Source organism: Macaca mulatta, chromosome 4 (genome assembly GCF_049350105.2).
Source record: "Macaca mulatta isolate MMU2019108-1 chromosome 4, T2T-MMU8v2.0, whole genome shotgun sequence".
Lineage (NCBI taxonomy): Eukaryota > Metazoa > Chordata > Mammalia > Primates > Cercopithecidae > Macaca > Macaca mulatta.
This window is the reverse complement of record NC_133409.1, coordinates 116,564,775-116,589,553: the sequence shown is the minus strand read 5'-3', so window position 1 is coordinate 116,589,553 and position 24,779 is coordinate 116,564,775. Positions and strand designations below refer to the sequence as shown.

Below are 24,779 nucleotides of genomic sequence, written 5' to 3'. Positions count from 1 at the left end.
TCATCTAGCATTAGAAAGGGTGTTACACAATAAAGGACTAAGGAGGAACACATCAATATATTTTTGCTCACCAAAGCCATAGAATAAGCTTAGAAATATATTTTGCTTCCTTTTCCATCAAAATACAAAGTCTTAGATTAATTTGAAGAGAATCATTTCAACAATTAGTCATATTGAAAAATGCTGATTAGTTCCTTCATAGTGTCCATGGTACAGTGTAATTTGTGAAGAGTATTTTGCTAATAAGGTTATGGCAAAACTTGGTGTTTGCATCAGCATTATATGCATTCCTCTTTAAACTTCATTTTTCTCTGAAATGTTTTCATGTACCTTTTGATGTATGGTCATATTTTTACATTTAAATTATTCTTGCATGTCATAATGTCAGTTTGGTATAATGCTTACTAGATGAATATTTAAGACAGTATTTCATGTTTATTTGTTGTCTTGCACACAGGTGAATCTGGTGTGGAAGAGTGGTCCCAGTGGAGCACATGTTCAGTTACTTGTGGTCAAGGGTCGCAGGTGCGAACCAGAACTTGTGTATCACCTTACGGGACACACTGCAGCGGCCCATTAAGAGAATCAAGGGTTTGCAATAACACTGCCCTCTGTCCAGGTAGTGTTAGCAGCAACTACAACTGTGGATGTTATTGAACTGTGTCATGCTACGCATTTGGAACGATTTGTTATTTTCATATGAAATGGGTATAGGCATTTTGATTAGAGTGGATAAGTGTAATTATTATTCAACTGTAATATTTTAAGATGTGTGTGATTATTTCTGCTTTTAAAGCAGTCACAAAATTAGGTAAATGACTCCCCTCTTCACTGCAAATATCAGTTTCTAATCTGTGTATCTACTTCTAAGAGTATTTAAGGTTCAAATATCTTTTCTGTGTTTTAGATGGTGAAAATGTTCAATTGAATTCTTGAGGAAAAATGTAATCTGCCTACGTACTAAAAATATGATGTATATTCATGTCATAAGGCAGTAGTTGACATAGTCTGTCAGGCAGTCAGTAGTTTTTATATCACTTCTCTGACCCTATCAAAGAAAAGAGTGTCCCTGACCAAATAACTTTTTGTTATTTTATTTCATTCAAGTAACTTTCATCCTCAGAGGTATCCACGGCTTTGTAAACTTAAATGAAACTTAATGAAAAGAGAGACAGAGAGGGAGAGAGAGAGATCTTTAATGTTAAATGAAGCACTAACGATAGCATGCCCACTTAGTGTCAGATTTTCCATGTTACATCACAATTTTGCTCTTCAGTTGATGCACATCTGCATATTATAGACATTTCTCCTTCCCAGACCACTGACTTTCATGTAAAAATAAGTAACAATAGGACTCTGGACTTCGTTTCCAAAAGGTCAAAGCACATGATGTTACGAATCTCCAGATTTATCTTTTTGTCTAACCATTTATGTGGTGGATGAATGACTATAAACATACTGACAGCTACAGTTGACACTGGACTTGCATTCACAGCCTTTCCAGGGACCTCCAAAAGGGGACAGGTGTAAAGAAAATGACTTGTACTGCAGCAGCCTTTCATCTGCTAGCTTGTGCTTAGAAGTTTCTCATTAAGTTCCATTTCTAGAGATGGCTGACTCCACAGTTGCTAAAAGCAAGAGTAGAGAGTGGGTGGCATGGAGTAAGAGCAGGAATAATGTCAGTTTTCCAGCAGAATATGCAAAGGGGATCCATTAAAAGACAGTCTGAGAGAGTTGTTAATGGTTGTAGAGTTTCAGATTTGCAAAATGAAAAAGTCTGAATATCTGTTTCACATTATGAATATAGGTAATACTACTAAGTTGTAGACTAAAAATTGGTTAGATGGTAAATTTTACATTATGTGCTTTTTATCACCATAAAAAAGGACAGTGTGGAGGAAATAAAAGATAAAGAAAGTGGTGGGCAGAAGATGGAGGAATGATGCAATGAGGTGGGCGATCCCTTTAGAATAGAATTGGGAGGTAACAAAGCAGTAGATGAAGGTAGAATTAAAAGTTAAGCAGGGCAGAGAACTGAAGCCTGTGATGAAAGAAAGGCAGAATTAACTGGAAAAGAGCAACAATTGCCACTAAGAACAAGAAAAATCAGTGAGGCTCAGTGGGAATTAAACTAGAGCAAGAAAAAAACATGAAGTAAAAACTAAAAAGATTCATAAGAAAAAATGTTTAAGGAGTTTGTGAGGGGGAAGAAGATGAAAAACATGATTAAAAACAGGGTTCAGGCCGGGCGCGGTGGCTCAAGCCTGTAATCCCAGCACTTTGGGAGGCCGAGGCGGGCGGATCACGAGGTCAGGAGATCGAGACCATCCTGGCTAACACGGTGAAACCCCGTCTCTACTAAAAATACAAAAAACTAGCCAGGCGCGGTGGCGGGCGCCTGTAGTCCCAGCTACTCGGGAGGCTGAGGCAGGAGAATGGCGGGAACCCGGGAGGCGGAGCTTGCAGTGAGCTGAGATCCGGCCACTGCACTCCAGCCTGGGTGACAGAGCGAGACTCCGTCTCAAAAAAAAAAAAAAAAAAAACAGGGTTCATAGAGCAGACAGATTCTAGGTACATTCGGCAACACAAGGAAAGCAAGTAGAAGTAAAGATCTGGAGATTTTATTTTATTTTATTTTATTTTTTAAACTGACAGGTAACATGTATGTTTTTATCATGTACAACATATTTTGAGGTCATGTTGTACATGATATATACATTATATATATATATATATATCAAATGTTGTGAAATGGTTAAATCTAACAAGTGTCTTACTACGTATAGTTATTTTTATGCTGAGAGCATTTAACATCCACTCTCTTTACATTTTTTAAGAATACAATATATAGTCATTAACCATAGTCACCATGCGGTATAATAGATCTCTTGAATTTCTTCCTCCTATCTAACTGTGATTACATATCATTTGACCAACATGTTTTAGAAATGAAATCTTCATCCCACAAGGGTAGACACTTACTTTCATTTGGGTGTGGGTAGAGTGGGTTTTCTGGGAAGAATACTTAAAAGCTGTTCCCTACTTACAGTATTGACTTAAGGAGATCCAGGATCAAGTTTTCTGTCCTTGATAATGAGAAAAATGTCAATAAAGAATTATGCTGTACTTGAAATATAAATTTATCTAATCAACATGTGTTTGAATAGCCAAGACGCTTTCAACACACAAGGATAGTATTATGGCAAATGGATCTCTAAATGTGAGTCTGAGTGGATTGGAAAGTGTTCTCATATTTTCCATTCACAGCCTACTTCCCAGCCACTAGTTACGCACATTCATAAGGATGACATATGCAAGTTGCCATCCTTCTACCAGAGACTACTTATTAACGCCTTCACAGAGAACATCTGTGGTGGGATCAGAGCGCTTCTCCCACACAGAACTGCCAAACCCACTTTTTCACTGTGTCTGATGTCCAGAAGGCTATCTAATATTCCATAATTTAAAGATTTTTAATTTAAAGTTTGTCTTCCCCATTTATGCCTGAGGTTGCAATTTTTTGAATTTGAAAAATCAGATCTTGGTGACGACCTTGAGCAGTAGAATATAAATAACTCCCAGATGCTGTGTTCCAATAATGGAACACTAGGCATAAATTACCCAAAAACCCTTTTACCCTTACACCTATAGAACTACATACCAATTACTAGCTCCTCTTCACCTTTATATACATGAAGTCTTTTTTGTTTCTAAATTTGATTAAATAGTACCATTGACAACAAGTTTATCTTTTAATCATTGTTTTAGTTCAGAATGTTGAAGTAAAGAAAATGAAAACAGTTTTGTTGATTTATTTTTAATTTTCCAAGCATAAAGGACAATTTAGCAAACTAGAAATACAGAATAAGTTCCCCACTATAAGAAACTGGAATATTTTTCATCTGGTTGTGATATTTGTTATGAAATATTTTGTGCTCAAATGTTTTATTATTTGTTGTGCTGGTAAATATGTACTTACTTTGCAATCTAATAGATCCTGAAAATCGTGATAAAAAGTAAATTTTTAAAATGTAATGTTTCAAACAGTAGAAATACCTTCCTAAAATAATAAATTCCCAAAAAGAAAATTAACTCAGAAATCAGTAACTGATTTGTCACACTTTGGACATTCAAATGTATTTGGCATTTAATTAATGAAAATGACACAATAAATGAACAAATTGAATATTAAAGTCACTTTCCACAAAATGTGTGGAATTATAGTATTAGAGGTTATATTTATTTGTACTATAAAAAGCGAATCAGTAGTGTTATAAATTATTGATCATTCACCCATATTCAAATTTCAGAAGTCTGTGTTAATTAAATTATGCAATATGTTACTTCAATATGGATCCTAAGATATTTGACCTTTAGCAGAATTTTTACTTGGACATTGTACTCTCTTCAAAAGTCTTTATTACTCAAAGTAAAAAACAATGGACATAAACAGAAAGTAAATTGATAAAAATAGAGCTCTACATTCAACAACACAATTTATTGCCCTAGTTGAATTACAATTTTATGGTTTATTCCAGGGCTTCTCAACTTCATTACTACTGACATTTTGACCCCAGTAAGTCTTGGTTGGGGGGAGTCCATCCTGTGTATTTTTAAATGTTTAACAGCATACCTGGCTTTTACTCACTAGATGCCAGTAGCCCCCTTACTTTCCCCAAGTTGTGACAACAAAATATGTCTCCAGCCATTGCTGAATGTCACCTGGGAAGCAAAATTGCCACTAGCTGAGAGACACTGGTGTACTCTATATGTGTTTTAATCCTGTAGAAGAAGTTTCTGCAGGCTAAGGAAGGCTTTTGAATTTTATTTTTTGTAAATGTTACAGTTCTTATATTCATTTATTTATTAAAAGGTAAAACCTGGCCAGACGTGGTGGCTCACGCCTGTAATCCCAGCACTTTGGGAGGCCGAGGCAGGCGGATCACCTGAGGTCAAGACCAGCCTGGCTAACATGGTGAAACCCTGTCTCCACTAAAAATACAAAAATTAGCCAGACACAGTGGTGCTCGCCTGTAATACCAGCTACTCAGGAGGCTGAGGCATGAGAATCACTTGAACCTGGGAGGCAGAGGTTGCAGTGAGCTGACATTGTGCCACTGTACTCCAGCCTGGGTGACAGAGTGAGACTCTGTCTCAAAATAAAATGAGTAAAATAGAATAAAATAAAACCTTTCATTTATTTTATGTACAGCTCAATCTAAATCATAAGAAAATGTATATATGTTTATTTCAAAATATGGTTGTAATATATTTCAGGTATTGCATATTCTTCATTTCATCTCTAGTTATCACACAAAGAGACATAATAATATAGCTAGTGCCGAAGCTAAGGAGGAAAACTGTAAAAATGAATGAATTTCATTTAAATATATTTGTTTTATTAGGATCATTTTAAATGAACTAGATCATTTACAGATTCTCATGTTTTACTGCAAAATAAAAAAATAACAATTTGCCATTAAAATAAAAATGTCTAATCTTTAACATTAATCTTATGAATAGCATCTATAAACATTATACAGTATGTGCTGTAATTTTCTACTAACTCAATAGTATCTAAAATAATTGTTAATGATTTGTATCCTTTTCAAATGAAAAAAAAAACTTTTTAAAAATGACGTGAATGAGTCATGAAATTTTACCATGTAGCCATAAAGACTGTTAGAAAGTATTAAGTAACATTAATTTTCTGAAGATTCCAGTTTCATAATTTAAGCCATCAAGGTTAATCAACATTTTTTGAGATTCATGGAGGAAAATATGACAATTTAGCACCTTCCTTTTTCTCTGGGATTGTGCAATGCATATAGAACAGTATGATCTGACAGAAAAAAAATGAACAGAAGCAGCAATATGAATTTTATATAGCATCATTAACTTTTTATATAGGAGGAGAAAATAGGAAGAGAAAAGGTTTTTAAACTAGGAGGAGATAAGTTTTTTAAAATAGGAGGAGAAAAGGTTGTTTTAGGAGAAATATTGGTAATTGGAAATAAATGCAATAGTATATAAAAATATTCATTTAATATACCAAAATACATTAATGTAAGTACTTTTAAACTATTTTGCTATAATTGATCATATATACATATATGAATATTTATATATGTGGGTAGTATATACATCTTATATATATATAGTTTTATTAGAGCTAGATATAGACTTATTTTTTTATAAATTGGCTTTGGTTTTCCCAAAATTTTATGGGAAAAAGTAAAACATCTTATTTTTTCTCACTCTCTTTTTTTTTTTTCCCTACATGTTATTTTAAAACTATATTTCCCAACAAGGTTCTCAGAATGTTAAAGAGCTTTATATTGGATATTTCTATTGGCTGTTTTTTCAGTGTTTAAACATCCTGTCACAACCAATTTAGGCAAATAAATAACATCAATAGAAGGGGAAGGGATATCTCACAATTAAGGTATCCTATATGTGTTTCTAAAGTAACAACTTGGTAAGCATACATATGAAGAAGATTCTAGATATATTATATTTACTCGCCTATTTCCTCTGCCACTTTTTATGGGCCTGTGCTTACCCTTACCAATGTTAAAGAAAAAAAATGGGGGGGGGTCATTTTCCTCTATAAATTTCTACTCCCCTTAATCATATCTGTGGGTGTCATATCAAACATCTGGCCTCTTGAACTTCTAAGAGTATAGCAAGATGAGAGGTTCAACATCGAGAGAGGAGCTTTTGAACAAAAAGCACATTTTTTTCTCATGCCTTTTTATTGATATTGTCTATTAGGGTGCTATTACTTATTGTCTCAAGTATTAAAAATTAGGATGAGAGTGGTGATTTTACCATGCAGGGAAAGGATCAAACATTGAATCTTTTTTTTTTTTTTTTTTTTGGAAGATGGAGTCTCACTCTGTTGCCTAGGCTGGAGTGCAGTGACCTGATCTCAGTTCACTGCAACCGCCGCCTTCCAGGTTCAAGTGATTCTCCTGCCTCAGCCTCCTGAGCAGCTAGGACTACAGGCACACAACACCATGTCCAGCTAATTTTTGTAGTTTTAGTAGAGATGGGGTTTCACTATGTTGGCCAGGCTGGTTGCGAACTCCTAACCTCAGGTGATCTGCCCACCTTGGCCTCTGAAAGCACTGGGATTACATGCATGAGCCACCACACCTGGACTAAACACTGAATCTTGATGGTCTTTTGTAAAATATAACATTATTTATTCACAGTGGTTATTATGAAAGAACACAAATTATGTTATTTAAGATCAATTGTTAATTCCTTGTAGTAGTATGTTTGAAGAATTGATATATTCATATTTATGTTAAGCATAATTATTTTCTTTAGAAATTTATATAAATTCGGTAGAGTTCTAGTTCTATCAAGTTGTTAGAGGAAGAAAAGCATCTTCTGGTTTCATGGTCATTAAAAAGAGATTATCGTATTTTCCGTTCATTTTGAAACAGGGATAAGAGGAATATTTTATGTGAGTAGATACTCTGTTTGAAATTCTTTTTATTCAAAATATGGTAACTTTAAACCAAATTTTTAAATGGCAAAAAAATATATTTTCTAAAATGTGATGTTAAAAGTTAAATGCACCCTCAATTTTCAGATTTTTTTTTTTTTTTTTTTTTTTTTTTTTTTTTTTTGAGACGGAGTCTCGCTCTGTCGCCCGGGCTGGAGTGCAGTGGCCGGATCTCAGCTCACTGCAAGCTCCGCCTCCCGGGTTCACGCCATTCTCCTGCCTCAGCCTCCCAAGTAGCTGGGACTACAGGCGCCCGCCACCTCGCCCGGCTAGTTTTTTTTGTAGTTTTTAGTAGAGACGGGGTTTCACCGTGTTAGCCAGGATGGTCTCGATCTCCTGACCTCGTGATCCGCCCGTCTCGGTCTCCCAAAGTGCTGGGATTACAGGCTTGAGCCACCGCGCCTGGCCAATTTTCAGATTTTTTTAAATTTTCTAACATAATAAAAATCATTAATCCCAAAATTTTATAAATGTTAGGAGAATTATGTTGGGCTTTGGCTATCTAAATGAAAACTTAATTCTAGGAGATTATCTCTAAGAGATTTAGTTTTCTATATTATTAGCTGATATTACTTTAACTTAAAAATAATTTGTGACTGTTTTACCATGAGGGAGAGAGGTGTATTTCCATTAAATATAAGGAATGGTTTAAAATTTATGACATGAATAACTGTTAAAATGCAGAAAAAAGCACATGCAATTTTTCATTATTTTAATGAATTTTTAAATTAATAATTATATTTTATGACAAGAATGTTAACTGTGTTTTAAAATATCTTCATATTTGTCTATTTAATGAGTTTTGTTTTTTAATTATAAAGAAAATAATCTTTGATTTTACTTCTCTGCTTTTGTTGTTGAAGCTTCTTTGCTTTATTACAGTACACGGAGTATGGGAGGAATGGTCACCATGGAGTTTATGTTCATTTACATGTGGTCGAGGCCAAAGAACAAGAACAAGGTCATGCACACCTCCTCAGTATGGAGGAAGGCCGTGTGAAGGACCTGAAACACATCATAAGCCTTGTAATATTGCTCTTTGCCCAGGTGAGCCTATTCTGCATTTGGTTATCTTTGCATTATGTGCTTTTTATAAGATTCCTATTGTACACAAGAAATATTAAGAGGACAACCTTCATTCAGTCACATTGGAAAATGTGTCCTTTTCATTGTATCTTGCCTAAAACTGGGTACTTTTCTTGATTCTATCATATGTAGTGGTATAGAATATGTCCTTTAGTGTCAATCAACATTAATCTTTATTATATTTCTACAAATGTGTATATTAATGTTTTCCACCAAGATTTTTATCCGCACTTGCTTTTTCTTTCTGGGAAAATCACAAGGAATCCTAAAGACTTGAGATTAATTATTGCCTTCACACTGAAACTAGAGAGATCTGACTTAGAGCCAGTCCTTCCTATGGTATTCCCTTACACTCATTCAATTAGGGAGTGGCAATGTACCACTGACCATGTATAAAAATATTTGCTAGGGAATCAGACTTTCTAGATCTCTTGCTAGATGCATAAAATGGCTAAATTATAAACAATTTACAATCTTTATGGGATTATGAAGACTATACAGTCTGTTCTTAGAGTATATTTATGTTATCTTAAACTTTTCTTTCCTTTAAAATGTTTCCATTCTATTTTATCTATCCTTGATAATTAATTTCACCCATTATGCTAGAGGGAAGCCTTCACAATGCTCTCATTTAGTTTATTCAAACATCAAACAAATTCCTCCAAAATAAATAAGAATAATGTCCAGCTTCAAAGGACTTACAAGTTATGGGAGAAAATATACACACATAGATTATATAATCTCTCAGGGCCAGCAAAGACACATTTTAAAGAAAGAGACATAGATGGAGAATTGCAAAGGCTAAGATGGCAAAGATCAATATAAGTAATCACTCTCTTCTTGGGGAGATTTTCTCATTAGCCCATTTATTTACATATTCTGCATGCAAGCAACATAGTTGGGATCCCAGTACTGTTGTCCTCCAAATAAATCCTACAACTCACCCTCAATCCCACTGACCCTTTGAATACCCCCAAGTTAATGTCCTGAACTATGAAACAATACTTCAAAGTCCTTCTGGAAATTTTAAATATATAAAACGTTAAGAATATGAAAACAATCCAATGTGTAGATATGCAAAAGTCATCTAACAAGATTAATTGTTCCCTTCAGAGAAAGACCACTAGGTTCCTGTACTTAATGACGTAGAATTAAAGATGAAGGCAAATAATTATAATTATATTATTTTACTGACTAATATAATTATTTCCTAAAATTTTATGAATTCTGTGAATTATAAATATAACTTATGAGTTAATATTCATGCAATTATGAATATTAGAGGGTCAAAACCATGATTAGTTATTTGTTAACCAGTACTAGAAAATCTGTTTATGAGATCAGTAACATCCTGTCTTATTTCTCTCTCTATAAACACACAGGCAGGCAGACACACACACATGTAGTCATGCCTTATGCTTTCAACAAAGATTTGGAAAAGTTTATTTTTTTATATATTTTTCAATTTTTTTCAATGCTGAGCTGTAACATTTACATAGAGTCAAATATAGTTTACTCTTATTTGTCCATGGAGTTCAAAGAAATAGACAATTTGGGGAAATAAAAGACAAGAACTAACTATAGAAACTTTTTAAATACTTTTTTGTTACTTCTTTTATGTCAGCTGGACTCCATAAATACAAACATAAAAATGGCATTGATCGGTTAAAATATTGTGAACCAAGTTTCTCATAGTCTACTCTCCATTAGCTTTTCTAGGAGCAAAATCCTTAGATATCAGTAGAGAGGCTATGTTAGAGTTCAGATGTGAAAACTCATTTTTTTAAGTTGATACAGTTGTGGAACTTTATCACTCAAGTAGTAACCAAGTTTTTAAGCTACTTGGATATTAGTGGTATTATCTTATCATTGGAAGCACTCTTAGTCCAACAAAATCAGATGGCTTTCTTTCATGTAGGTCCTTTATTTTTGTGCATTATGACTATATTATTTTTAAATGTGGCCTTGCTCATATTCTCTCATCAGTGAGCATATGGGCATATCCTTGAGTACTTAAACGTATCATGTGCCATTTCTGACTTCCGTTATTTTCATTCTTGAATTTAGTTGCATCATAAAAGATGTAAAATTCTTATCACATTGTATCCCTATGAACTTAGTATCTGAAAGCGAACTCTAATAACTAACTAGGATTCTTTTTAAGTTTCTAGGCTGTGCCCAAAAAAAAAGTGACGTTATGATTTTAAAATATGTAGGTTTATTTGATAGAAACATTTGAAATTAACTTTAGAACTTATCAACTTATAGCTAAACTCAGGCACCTTCACTGGATATGAAAGCATTATTAACTGTCAACTAGATGTAAGGCACTGCTGAAAAGTATATATAGTCCCTGATTTCAAAAGTTTTACTTTCCATTCAGAAGATTCAGACATAAGCATGTGTAAAGTTGAATGCAGTTCTGAAAACCTCATGTAAATATGCTAGCTTCAATGAAAGATGGTAACTTGAGGATTCAGTGGTTTCAGGCAACATTTTTTCTAACCATCTTACATGATATCCCTAAGCTATCATATTAAGAATAAAGCTATGATAGGTAGTACATCGGTAGTGAAGAATGTAGATCAGGACCTACACTAGAGTATGGATAAGAGCAGGACAGAAGAAATAGGCAAAACCACAAACTGTCTCCCACTACTCACTACTTTTGCAGGATTTGACGGGATGGGCTGTGGTAATAATGCGCAGTGAGATTTTTGTGTGGGATAATGTTAAAACAGCATTACAGTCTTAAAGTTTCTTACTTTAAAAAACTATATGAAATCACCCTAATGAAATAGACACTATGTAGGAATGACATGCATTGTTTATATCAAATAATGAAATACTTTTATGTATTCAGAGTTTGATATATACCTATAAGTAGATAATTTGCTATCAGATTCCTTGTTGAGTCAATGTACAACTTCCTCCCATTTCTTTTGAGGTGAGAGAAAACCATTGTCTGGGATCCATATAAGGAGAAAGGAAAAGAAGATATAGTGTTTCCTAGTCTGAGTTGTTAGTTACTGATTTGTATCCCATGTCTGAGAACAGGGGGCTGATACTGACGAAACAAGACAGGCAAGAGGCATAGAGCAACAAAAGGAATTCCCTAGCTCATAAGCATAATGTGGCCTATTCTTTCTTTGTAATCTACACTAATAATTAAAATATTATGGAAAGGTGTGTATTTGTGTGTGTATATGTGTGTTCAATGGTCTTTGTGGTCTGTTTTACTTATCTCACCAAAGTTCTGGTGGTCCAATATGTTTTCTATTTCTCTGATTTTCATTGTAGTCATTAATTGAGAATTGACTTAATAATGGTCAATTCTCAATTAATAATTTACATATTTGAGGATAAATAAATTTTATTTTATTTCCTATTTTTCTCTCCATGCAACTCTATACCTAGTGGAAACCAAAAAATTACAACTAAGTGGATTTTCTTGACATTAACATATCCAAATTTCTAATATCCCAATATTTAAAGGACATTTTCTATGTGTATTTCATAATACATTGATGTGATGAAGCAGAGTGATCTTGGACTTTTGCAAGAGATCACATATTTAAATGTAGATTTTTACCTTTCAATATAATTATGTCACTCATCTAATCTTTAGTTTATTCATCTGTAAAATGGGGACGATAGTAATACCCACTTCATAAGACTTTGTGAGATGCTGTAAGGTAGAGAACCTGATAGGGAGTAAATACTGTGAAAGTATTAGTAGTAGTATGTTAACGCCCTTCAACCAAAGTTCATCAGAGTCATGCCTGCAGTTGACCTAGCTGAATTTGTTACTCTTGAGAGTGAGGGGAAACTAACATAGGGAACTGTGGGGATCTCAGCAACGGAGTGTTTGAAATACTTAAGGGATCTGGGCTTGTGTTAAGTGATTTGGCAGAGGGTTTGAGGAAACGAGCGGCCTTTGTTCTGAACTGGATGCTGTTTGGAAGGTGTGACAATTCTATGGTTGGATACCTTAATAAATTATCCAGATAATAAACTATCTGGATACCTTAATAAATTGTGGCTGGAAGACCAGCCATAATTGGTAAAGAAATACCAGTCACTCATATTAGCCGAGAAAGAAGAATGTTTGGTACTTTGTGAGTTGCACTATGACCTTGTTTTTGTCTCTTAAGTGTCATTGCATGTTATTTATGTTTTCTGACATGGGTTAGGTCTAACTAGCGATAACAGTTTTTCTGTGGGCATCACGCAAGCTGCTAATCAGGTCTAACTGTAAGTGTCTTTTTATGGTGATTCCCCCTGTAGGGTGATTTGATCACTTTAGAACCCTCTGTCTTTAATGGTCTTGATTTTTATTAATATTTAACAGGAGAAAAGTGTCGCACATAATGGAAAGTTGCATTTTCCAGTATGACTGCCATTAAAATTATATAGATATATATACCCAAAATAAAATTTATATAACCATTTCCAAAATTAAATACTTTGGGGAACATAAAAAGCTTAAGATCTTAGTTAAAAGCCTGAAGTTTTAATACTAATTTTCTTTATAGCTTTTTACTTTATCGTAATATTTTCCCCTAGTCAGTAGTTGAATATTAGAGAAGCTAATGATTTAAGTTTAGTTCTTACTGTTTTCAGTGTGGACATTTCCCCATCTGATATGTTTCCATGCAGTAGAGTATAAATAATATAAGGTACAAGGATAAATAATAATTGGGTGACAGATTAAAAACTAAAATAAATGAAAGTTCTATTGGTAAATAATTCTTCACTTATATACTGAAATATATATATGGATTTAATTATATGATTCAGTGGGACAAAGAGTGGTCTGTGATTCAGAAGACATGGATTAAAATTCAGTCCCAATCCTTAATTAAAATACATGGGCAATTTATATACTCTATTTTTCAATTTCCTTTTTTGTGAAATGGAGTCAGTATTAATTACCCCTCTATATTACAGAATTGACATATTATTATAATTAGGTAGAAATACTTTGTATAGTATAAAAATCAATGTAAAGTAGAGGATTTTTTTAATGATTTATATGAAGATATTACTTTAAAATGAAGGGATTTTGGAAGAAATAGGTCAAATAAACCAGGGATATTATGATAATTACTGGGCTCTACAGTCTTAGTCATAGACTCAAAGGGATTCTTCTCCCAGGTTTGTGCTAGGAAGAAGTACTTTCATACAGGCTGTGTCAGTCTGTTGGGCTGAGCAGTGTCACACCCATCAAACTGCATTTGAGAAATGCTTTACTGGGAGCCTAAACCCTACCAGAGGGATGCTGCCATGTTGCAGTTTCCAGATACATTTCATACTCTTACAAACCCTAAGAAGAGAGAAAGAATCACCTAAGAGTAGGGCCTTAGAAACAGATGGACCCAGATATTTCTGTCATGTAGAGAAAAAGGCTTTAGTCTCCTACGAGCCTAAAATTCTGGTCTGCAGCATCTATGGGAGGATGCCTTGCCCTCCATCTCTCTGCAGGGAGCCCTTCTGGTGAAGACAGCGAGTGGGAAGATTCTAAACATTTGCTGGAATTTGGTTCAAAGGTCCCTGATTGTGTTTGCATGAGGTTGTTATAATTTGTAAGTCAAATGCTGCCTCATTAACCTGTTCTTTAATTGATATGGATTTTATCTTCTTAGCCTTCTAGCCTGTTGTACGACAATTATATTTGTTTTATGTCATTTTAGATTTGGGGCATTATTCCAGTGTTTTTTTCCGTTCTTAACTTAAAAGATTTTTAAATTAATTGTGTCTTTATTAATCTTGGCTTGCTTTCTTTTACTATTTAGTATTTTTTCTCATTCAAACTTTAACTTACCTACTTTTTTTAATCCTTCTTAGCCTTACTATTATCATTTGGTTATATTTTAATTCTAATTTTTAAAAATGATGTTGCATTTGGACCAGGAGCGGGGACTCACGCCTGCAATCCCAGCACTTTGGGCGGCGGAGGCGGGTGGATCACGAGGTCAGGAGATCAAGACCATCCTGGCTAACACGGTGAAACCCCGTGTCTACTAAAAATACAAAACATTAGCCGGGCGAGGTGGCGGGCGCCTATAGTCCAGCTACTCTGGAGGCGGAGGCAGGAGAATGGCGGGAACCCGGGAGGCGGAGCTTGCACTGAGCCGAGATCGCGCCAGTGCACTCCAGCCTGGGCGACAAAGCGAGACTCCATCTCAAAAAAAAAAAAGTGATGTTGCATTTTTATTTTCCTCCTATGTAGTTCAGTTTAAAATGGCAAATGGAAGACAGATTTTTGCTTTTCAACATATGCCCAAAGCAAGAGTTTGTACTCTGTTTTTTTAGAGACAGGGTCTTGCACTGTTACCCAGGCTGGAGTGCAGTGGCATGATTATATCTCATTGTACCTGGGAATCCTGGGCTCAAGCATCCTCCCACCTCAGCCTCCTGAGAAGCTGAGACTACAGGTGTGCAATACCACACCCTGCTACCTTTATTTTTTATTTTTGTAGACACATGGTCCCACTATATTTCCCAAGCTGATCTTAAACTTATACCTTAAGCAATCCCTCCATCTCAGCCTCTCAGAGCTCTGGGATAACAGGCATGAGCTACTATGCTGGGCAGAAGCTGGACTCTTGTACATTTCAGTCTTGTGTACCGAAAGAGTCTTTACAGATCCCTGGGTAACTCCCAACTTACTGCAAATCTGAACTCTCCAAATTTGCCATCACAAAATGAAATAACTTTAAAGCCAGCATCCAAAATTTGTCTTCCCCTTAATTCTTTCCTACCTATGACTTAATCAATCAAGAATACTCAACCCAGAACAGTTGCTGAAATGCTAGTTTTATTATCCAAAATATTCACAACATAATCTAATTTGTGGTTCTTTTTATCTAACGTGTTCTAAGTTGTCAACATTTACTGGTAAGGATGTAAAAATAGACTGAAAACAATATGTTTATTAAAATGTATTATGGAATTTAATTTGGCTCTTGTATAAAGAAGGCAATTTTGTCTTCAAAGTGAGCCCAATTGCAACTCCATATGTATGGCAGGAGGAGGTTCATATAACAAAGTCAACCCCAGGAACCTAGCAATTTAATCTTTGCAGTTTTAACTCTTCTAGTTTTAGAAAATATGGTAATTTGTCACACTGCTGAAGCGAAACTCTAATTGTCCCCAGAATGACTTTGGTATATAAAGAAGCATGTTACAGGATGGTAAGGCACGCTGATCTCTCAGCGTTCTCCCAGCTTCAAAACACAGCCTTATCGTTCTTGATTCTTAGTCACTTTTGTAGAATGGCTCAGAAAGCAACAGACTTTTGGAGTTTTTAATTTGAAAACTAACATTAAGAAAACAGAATCCAACTGCAAGTGCTTCTGATGAGAAAGAAGAGAAATTGAAACAGCCTAAGAAAGTGTTGATTCTGACCTGGCTACATATGAGAGAAGAAATTATGTATTCTAGTTCAGTGTTTATTAAATGGTGTTCTATGAATTAAAAAAAAGAAGAAGTTAGGGGATTACATTTCAATTAAATTTGAGAAGTAAATTTGTAAACAAAGGTTATTCATTGCAGTACTTGCTGCCTCATGTCTAAAATGGCATTCCAAATTTAACATCAAAAAAACAGAAATTTTGATTTAAGAGCTATATACACCCAAATTGTTGAACACTAGTCTAACCCAGTTCAATAAAATGATCAACCCTTTACCTATGTGATTAAGCTAAAATCCTAAAAGTCAACCTTGATTTTCTACTTTTCTATACCCTACCACAAACCTGCCAGCTCTACATCCAGAAAACACTGTAAATTCATCCACATTTTTTCTATGCCCACTGATGCCACCATAATTCAGGCCACCGTCAGCTCTCTCTGGACTACATACAGTATAGTTCCCCAATATTTCACAGTACCCATTCTTGCCCCTGTACCATCCGTTCTACACAAAACCACAATATTAAGTTTTGAAATGTAAATTATATCTTATCACTTCCTTACTTTAAAATCTTCTCATACTTTGCATCTTCCCTGGTTGCATGGCCTATAGGGCCCTATAAGATCTGGCTTCTGCGCAGCATCTGAACCCATCTCTTGCCACCTCTCCTTTTCCAGGATCCCCACAAGCCCCAGCCTTCTCTCTGTTCCTGAACACAGACCTTCACATGACAACAGATATTTTACATGTAAAATAATTTTTAGTGCCAAATAGGAGACATTGCTTCATTTTTAATTTTTATTTTCAGTGATACTCTGGATTTAAAAAAAAATATTAGTTAATTTATTTTACAGTCCTCAGCCCCATAACATTTCTGGAAACCCTAGTGTCATTTTACTGAAAAAGAAAAAAATTGAGGACAGGGAGGCTTTGGCGAAGTGGAAATTAAGAGTTGGCTCTGTGCAGTGATTCAGACTCAGCTCTAATATCGTCCTCTCCTGAGACTGCCTGAGCACTCCCTGTCGCATTGCCCTCTTTAGCACGTTGTCTTCATAACACCTCTAGTGAAACGCTCTGGTTTATTCATTTTGCTCGTTTATCATCTGCCCCCACTACAGCCTCCAGACTATATGTTCATAAGAGCAGAGCTCAGCCAGTCCTAATCACCACAGCTCCCCCGTGGCGCAGTTGAGCAATGCCAATCACAGACTAAATTCTCTATAAATTTTTACTCCTGTGTGTGTTATGAGACTTGGAGAGGGATTGTGGAGTGGTTACGTTTTCCCAACTTACCAGGGAACTCTTTCCTGACAGAATGCTGAGATGTGAATCCGTTTTCAATAGAAATACAGTTTCAGAAAGAAAGCTTTGAGGTGTTTTTAAATTTGTAGGTTTACAATGACCCTGAGAGGTCCCTCTTACAAATATTGGAAGTAAGCCGTACACAAGGAACAGGCATTGAGTGGGTAGAGGCATTGATTGTCTCTACTACCTCGCTGCTGAGCCAGGTAAAAAGCCATGCACATGTACCCTAGAACTTAAAGTATAATTAAAAAATAAAATAAAATAAAATAAAATAAAATTTAAAAAGCCAATCCTGCATGCAGGGTTGAAGGAGAAGCAGCTTCCTCCCCACTTTAGCTCCCCAGTTAAACATCAGATAACAAGAAAAAAGCTGTTCCTTCACATGTTGGAGAACCTAGGTGAGTGGTTATAAAAAAAGATATAGAGATATATTATATGATAAATTGGTTTTATTTTTACATTTCTCTACATTTATCCCTAAAAGATAATGCACAAATTCTATCTGGAAATGCTTAAATATCCAAAACAGAACTCTTAATTTCCACCTCCCAAAAGCCTCCCTGTTCTCTATTTTTTTCTCATTCAGTAAAATGACACTACTGTTTCCAGAAGTGTTATGGGGCTATGACCCGTAAAACAAATCCATTAATATTTTTTTTAATCCAGAATATCACTGAAAAGAAAAACTTAAAAATAAAACAATGTCTCATAGTTGGCACTAAAAATCATATATATAAAAACATATATATATATAATGTCTGTTGTCTGTGTATATATGTGTGTATATATTATATGTGTATATATGTGTGTGTATATACATAGTCTGTTGTGTAGTTTTTTAAGTTAAATTTATATATTCCTCTCCTACCTGACTTTTCAATTATCTCTTTTCTCAGTGATTTGGACTTGACACACTAAAGAAATATTAGGCCTTTCCTCCTTTGTTTTTTATATCCAATGAGTTATTTTGTCAAGCCAATTCCTTCGTAACAGTGCAATTACACCAACATGGTACACGCACACATATGTAACAAACCTGCATGTTGTACACATGTACCCTAGAACTTAAAGTATAATTTAAAATAATTTTAAAAGCTTGCAAAAAAAAAAGTGCCATTAATTTTCAATAAAAGGATATTTCGGTTCTCAGTGTTAAAATAAAATCGCAAAAAATGCCCACTTGATACATCTTCAATTGTATTATTTTTTTCTGTTACTGACTTTGTGAACAAAACTGACCCCATCTAAAATACATGTTTTGTGGATGTTTATAGTAACACTGAACCTCAAATTGTCCTCAGATTTCTAATATTAACTCACTCTTAAGCTTTAACATTAACACAGAATATGTACATGGTCAGAAGGGGTTGAACAACTATAACTATAAATATATGAATTTAAAGTCTCAAAACATTTTTTTTATTATTGATGCAGTCTTATTTCAGTAAAAGCCTGATGAGCAAAACACTTCACAAATAGATGTTCTTGTTCTTCCTAATATCATCTCAGCAAGGTCCTTCCTAATTCTTCATAGAAATACAGTCCCCTGCCAAATTGTTTTCTCTCTGATTTCCACATTTGACTTGCTTATTCTAGACATCACATCTTTGCCAGACAGTCTTTTCCTCTCTTTGCCAGAAAGCATATAACTATTGCTTTCATAATAAATCATAATCAAAATTTACCTTAAGCCAGAATACTTAAGGACATCACAAAGTCCTTTATTCTAGTCACTAAGCACTAAGATTAGCTTAGCAGCACCTAATTCACCTTTGTTAATGTGCTGCTTTCTTTCTGAATGTTCTCAATAGTGTGCATAACTACATCCTTTTGCCAAATAGATTGTAAGGCGTAGGGCATGAATCTCTTTTTATAAACCCTTCTCAGAATGCTTAGGATGGTGAGGCTTCATACTGCAAGCTCAATAAATGTTATCTTTGAATAGAAAAATTCTGAAATGAAAAATGCACTCATGTTTAAAGCTAAAATAGAGGAGAAATAGATAATTTATAATATCCTATTGCTTCACTAGAATTTTCTTTTTAGTCTGGAAAATGGACTACATGGCCAATATGATTGTATCAGGTACTTTTAATAAAGTGAGATGCTAAAATTACATTAATGGAATGATTAAATTGACATTTTGTGATTTTTATAAAATCTCATAAAGGGTTTATTAAGTACAGCTAGATACCTATTAAACAACCTCTTTTTAATACCTACATGTAAGGCTTGAAGTTAGGTTGAAGGTAATTATTATATTCTGCCAGGCTTTCTTGTTTATTTGGATGGATTTTCATAGCAATATTAGCTTATTTTGAAACTTTGGATTTGTGGTGAATTCTCTTTCACGTGTGATCAAATTGACTAAGAACCATGAACTGATATTGGAAAAAAGTAGACATCCATAAACTGATGCATTTATAACATTTACATGCTAGTTTGCACATTCTAATCCGGAAAGTATTTTTGGTTAAATCCTTTGCTCATTTCTATTTTGTGGCATATGGGATTATGCCTTTGTCAATGCTGACTTGGTCTAAATTATCCATAACTCAGCACTCTATGTCTATTATAATTACATCCCCAACAGATGCAGTATGTCCTCTGAAGCCTAAATACCTCATGTTTCATGTTAACATGGTATTGTCTTTAAACTTTTATTTATGTATTTATTTATTTGCTTTTATGCAGAATGTCCTAAGTTATAAAATTTTTGAGGTTAGGATTTATATTCTTTTATTTCTGTGTATCTTCTTAACACCTATCACAGTGTCTGATGACTAACAGATTCTCAAAAGTTATTTGAATGAATGAATACATGAATCTCAATTTGAATCTCCCAAAGATAAATCAAGCTCAGCAGTCTATATTAAATTCCAGTCACCAGAAAACAGCCATCTAAGAGTCACCTGGATCCTCTCTTTGCTTCAGCTCCCATGGCCAGTTCTTCAGTTTCTTCTCACCACCCGTTCCTAGTAACTTTCTAATCTCTCCCAGACATTGCATCTGCACTGCTGCATCATCACAACTCAGATCCTTCCCAACTTCTGTAATTTGCCCTCAATCCTACGCTAGATCTGATAATATAATTTATTATTTAAATTGTTCAATGGCTTCTTAAACATCTGAGAATAATACTCAAAATCCTTAACACAGCTGATGAAAGTTTTGCAAAATCTAGCCTCTCTCTTTTTTAAAACTTCTGCAATCTCTCTTCACCCAGCACTCTAGATGCCTTTCACAATGACCTTCTTCCAGTTCCTGGAAATGCCCATGATTCTTCTTCCAAAGACCTTTGTATATTCCCCTGCATGGAACATACCTTTATGCTAAGTATTTTCTCATTATCCTTCAAGGCTTGCCTGAAGCTTCAGTTTGTCAAGGAAGACTCTCTGGACCTTCCCAAGTCTTATCTCACAATGTCCTGAAACTATCCTTTGCAACACTGCCATGTAATTGATTTATCTAGCATGCAATTTCTGGTTTATTTCTAGGGGTTCTTTCTCTAAAACATGAGCTCGATAAGGTCTTGCTCAGTATTTAGTTTGTTCACTGTTTTGTGTACCCCATCTCCTAGCACAATGTGTTGCATGTTTGAGTGATCAATAAATATTTTTGAAGAAATAAGTGAATCAAAAGATATATTGGAGGTCTGGCATAGTGGCTCACGCCTGTAATTCCAGCACTTTGGGAGGCCGAGGTGGGTGGATCACCTAACATTAGGAGTTTGAGACCAGCCTGACCAACATGGTAAAACCCCATCTCTACTAAAAATACAAAAATTATTCTGGGATGTGGTGGTGGGCACCTGTAAATTCCAGCTACTTGGGAGGCTGAGGCAGGAGAATTGCTAGAACCCGGAGGCAGAGGTTGCAGTGAGCTGAGATCGTGCCATTATACTCCAGCCTGGGCAACAGAGCAAGACTCCATCTCCAAAACAAAACAAAACAAAAAAGATATGCTGGATATATAAAAGAAAATAAAAGTGGGAAAATAAGGTAATAATATTTGGGGAGTTAATAAAATCTCATGCTGGTATGACCTTCCATTGTATTAATTCATAGTCCATTGATAGGGGTTCGTCTTCAAGGGTGGTTTCACCAGGTACTTTCTGTACAGCCTCTCCTATTGGAAGATATCCTTATACTGTCTCTTTTTCTGCTTTGGTAGTTGATGGACAGTGGCAAGAGTGGAGTTCATGGAGCCAGTGCTCAGTAACATGCTCGAATGGGACTCAGCAGAGAAGCCGGCAGTGCACTGCAGCTGCCCATGGAGGCTCCGAATGCAGAGGGCCATGGGCAGAAAGCAGAGAGTGCTACAACCCTGAATGTACAGGTAGGGCTTGATTCCTGCATATAATGGGCACTCGTACCGTATAAAGGGCACATTATAAAATATGTCAGAACTATGCCAGAACTATGAAATAAGATAATCAGTATATGTGTGTGTGTGTGTGTGTGTGTGTGTGTGTGTGTTTATTAATGAAGCCAATTATACCAGAATTTATTCTACTGTATGCCGTGCTAGTAAAGTAGTAAAATTTAGGAGATGAACTATGAATACATTTGAGGAAGTTTAGCACTGAGCTTGCACTTTTTACACTTTTTTACACTGTTCATCTCAATGCTCTATATAGGACCTGTAAGTTAAATATTTGAATAAAGTTTATTCACAGTGGTACATTAACAAAAATGGAAAGGGGTAGTAACATTCTCAGATTTTAAAATTTTTAAAGCAGTGTGTGGTAGATTAACAAAAATGGAAAGGAGTAGTAACATTCTCAGATTTTAAAATTTAAAGCAGTGTGTGGTAGACGACTGACATTGACCATGAAACATTTCTTTCAGCCAATGGTCAGTGGAATCAGTGGGGCCATTGGAGTGGTTGTTCCAAGTCCTGTGATGGTGGCTGGGAAAGGCGAATAAGGACCTGTCAGGGTGCAGTGATAACAGGGCAGCAATGTGAAGGAACGGGTGAAGAAGTGAGAAGATGCAGTGAGCAGCGATGCCCTGGTGAGAATGAACCCAAATTATCTCAAAAGAAACATTTTGTAACCTGAAAAAAAAAAAGATTTAAAAATATTGTCATTGGTTAAGGGTCATACTTCCTCAACTAAAGGACTAATAATGATAGGTGGCAATTTACTTTTTTCTCTACTATGTGGGGCATTCCCTGTTCATGTGTCATAGAATTGTTCCACGTGAAATATTTGTTTGTGGAGAATACAAAACAAGTTGCCTTGGGATATATGTACTGGAAATGTAAAGACATAAGAAATGAATGAGAAGATAAAGAAGTGTCGCTGACATTCAGATGCTTTTAAGTTCTGTTGCTAATCACTCTCACCTTGATGTGTGACCTTGGTTATCTACATTTACTTGCCTTTGCCCCATTTTTCACTGGTAAAGGAAATTCCTATGAGGAATGCATTTTAAAAAAATGAAAGTATAAAGTCTTAATGCTAATGAAAAAATGAAAGTCCTGCTACATTAAAAGATTTTACATATAAGAAGAGAAAATAATGAAAGGCCAGAAACTGCCCAGATTATACAGCACATATTTTACAGGATCATTTAGAACAAAAACTCCTTCCTAATCATGGTACATTCCATTAAAATATTATTGACACACTGAGGACTCAGTAAGTAAGTGAAAGTCAGGATTTTATAATGATATCCTAAGGAAAATACTATAAACATACCAAAGATGTGATAGGACAGAATTTTCAAACTTGACAATACAGTGTCAACGTGCTGAACCTAGAGAATTTGAAAACCCACTTAGAGTCCTGTTGCTGCTAGTAACTCTGTGAGCAAGCTAACTGATCTCTCCGGCTGTCTGATTCCTGGGGGTAGTGAGTACAGCTGGTTGTGGGATCTTTGAGGTTCCTTTTCAGTTCAGAATGCTATGAATTTCTGCCTTTATCTCACATGATTGTTTCAACTTAGAAAAACCAAGGTATTCTAAGAGATATCCAGGAGTCAAAGCTTTGTATTTTTCCATAGTTAGAATCATAAAGACTTCTCACAGTACAACACTAAGAATAACAACAGAACTGGATTTTAGTAATAACAATATGTCAGTTGGAGTTTTGGGGGGGCTTTAAAAAGATCTAAAATTAGGGCCAGTCATGGTGGCTCACATCTGTAATTCCAGCACTTTGGGAGACCGAGGCGGATGAATTACCTGAGGTCAGGAGTTCGAGAACAGACTTGCCAATGTGGTGAAACCCCGTCTCTACTAAAAATACAAAAATGAGCCAGCTGTGGTGGCATGCACCTATAATCCCAGCTACCCAGGAGGCTGAGGAAGGAGAATAGCTTGAACCCAAGAGGCAGAGGTTGCAGTGAGCCGCGATTGCACTACTGCACTTCAGCCTGGGCGACAGAGCAAGACTCCATCTCAAAAAAAAAAAAACAAAAACAAAAACTAAAATTAGGTTTGCTAATTCTTAAGGCCATATGAATTCAATATAAGAAGTAACCAGCATGCAGGATTATTAAGAGGATAATACCTATTCAGATTAGCACTGTGAAATTCCTCCAGTGCTGCGTAAGAGGAATTAAGATGTATTAAACAAAAACATTTATTTTGCCTAGGGAGAAATTTCACAGAATAGTAAGCATAATTAAATCAACCCCTTCAATATTTGATGTTATCTAAATCAGTCTAAGCATACCACAGTTCTTAACTGGTCTTTTAAAACTGTCTTTCATCTGCATATATAGAGCCAAGATAGTCCTGCTGCAATCAAATTTACAGAGATTGCCACCTGCTGTTTGAAAAACATTTTACAGATCTATTTATGAAAAGACAGTGTACCTTATTTGCTGGGCTTGTTTGCTAGCTTTCATGACTTAAGGCAGGTTAAAAAAAAATCACATAAAACTAAAAAAAAAAAAAAAAGTATAAACACTATACATTTTTGGTATTATTAACATTTTCATTTTATGCTTGTCAATTATATGATATGAAAAGAACCACAAATTACTTACAAGCATATAGATACCATTTTCATGATTAAAAAGAATTCTTGAATCAGCTAAATAATTTAAACATCACTACTTATACAGGGGCAAATAAATATAAATAAATATATATGTATACACCAAGCTTTTGAATATATCCTAGTCTGGTGCATTTATATAAACAAAAATTGCATTGTTCATCAGAAATTGTGTATGACTGTTAATTTCAAAAATACCTCTGCTTTGCTTAGAGAATTTTTTTAATTTACAAAAGGGGTTTTTCTTTTATATTAATTATTTAACTTTTTTATGTGCAGATTGACAATATACATTGAGAAAACTTTCAAATTACCATAACATTTTCTAAGGCATCTTTGTGTTAACAACAAAGTTTCAACAATTTTTTTAAACAATATGCTTTTTCTAGTATTATTTTTAGTCTATTCATTCTTAATATTTCTTCAAGTTGCTGAAAACAACAACT

The 24,779-nt window shown here is 35.0% G+C and overlaps 1 protein-coding gene across 3 annotated transcripts in view; it reads left to right on the top strand.

Annotated features, from left to right (window-relative positions):
• Nucleotides 1–24,779, top strand: part of ADGRB3 (adhesion G protein-coupled receptor B3) — a 738,657-nt gene that overhangs the window by 287,435 nt on the left and 426,443 nt on the right. For all 3 annotated transcript variants that reach the window (XM_015136642.3, XM_015136644.3, XM_015136641.3), the window contains 4 exons: nucleotides 458–619; nucleotides 8,399–8,563; nucleotides 21,498–21,662; nucleotides 22,175–22,339. In XM_015136642.3, coding sequence (XP_014992128.2) covers nucleotides 458–619; nucleotides 8,399–8,563; nucleotides 21,498–21,662; nucleotides 22,175–22,339 — 657 coding nt within the window. The remainder of the gene's footprint in view (nucleotides 1–457; nucleotides 620–8,398; nucleotides 8,564–21,497; nucleotides 21,663–22,174; nucleotides 22,340–24,779) is intronic.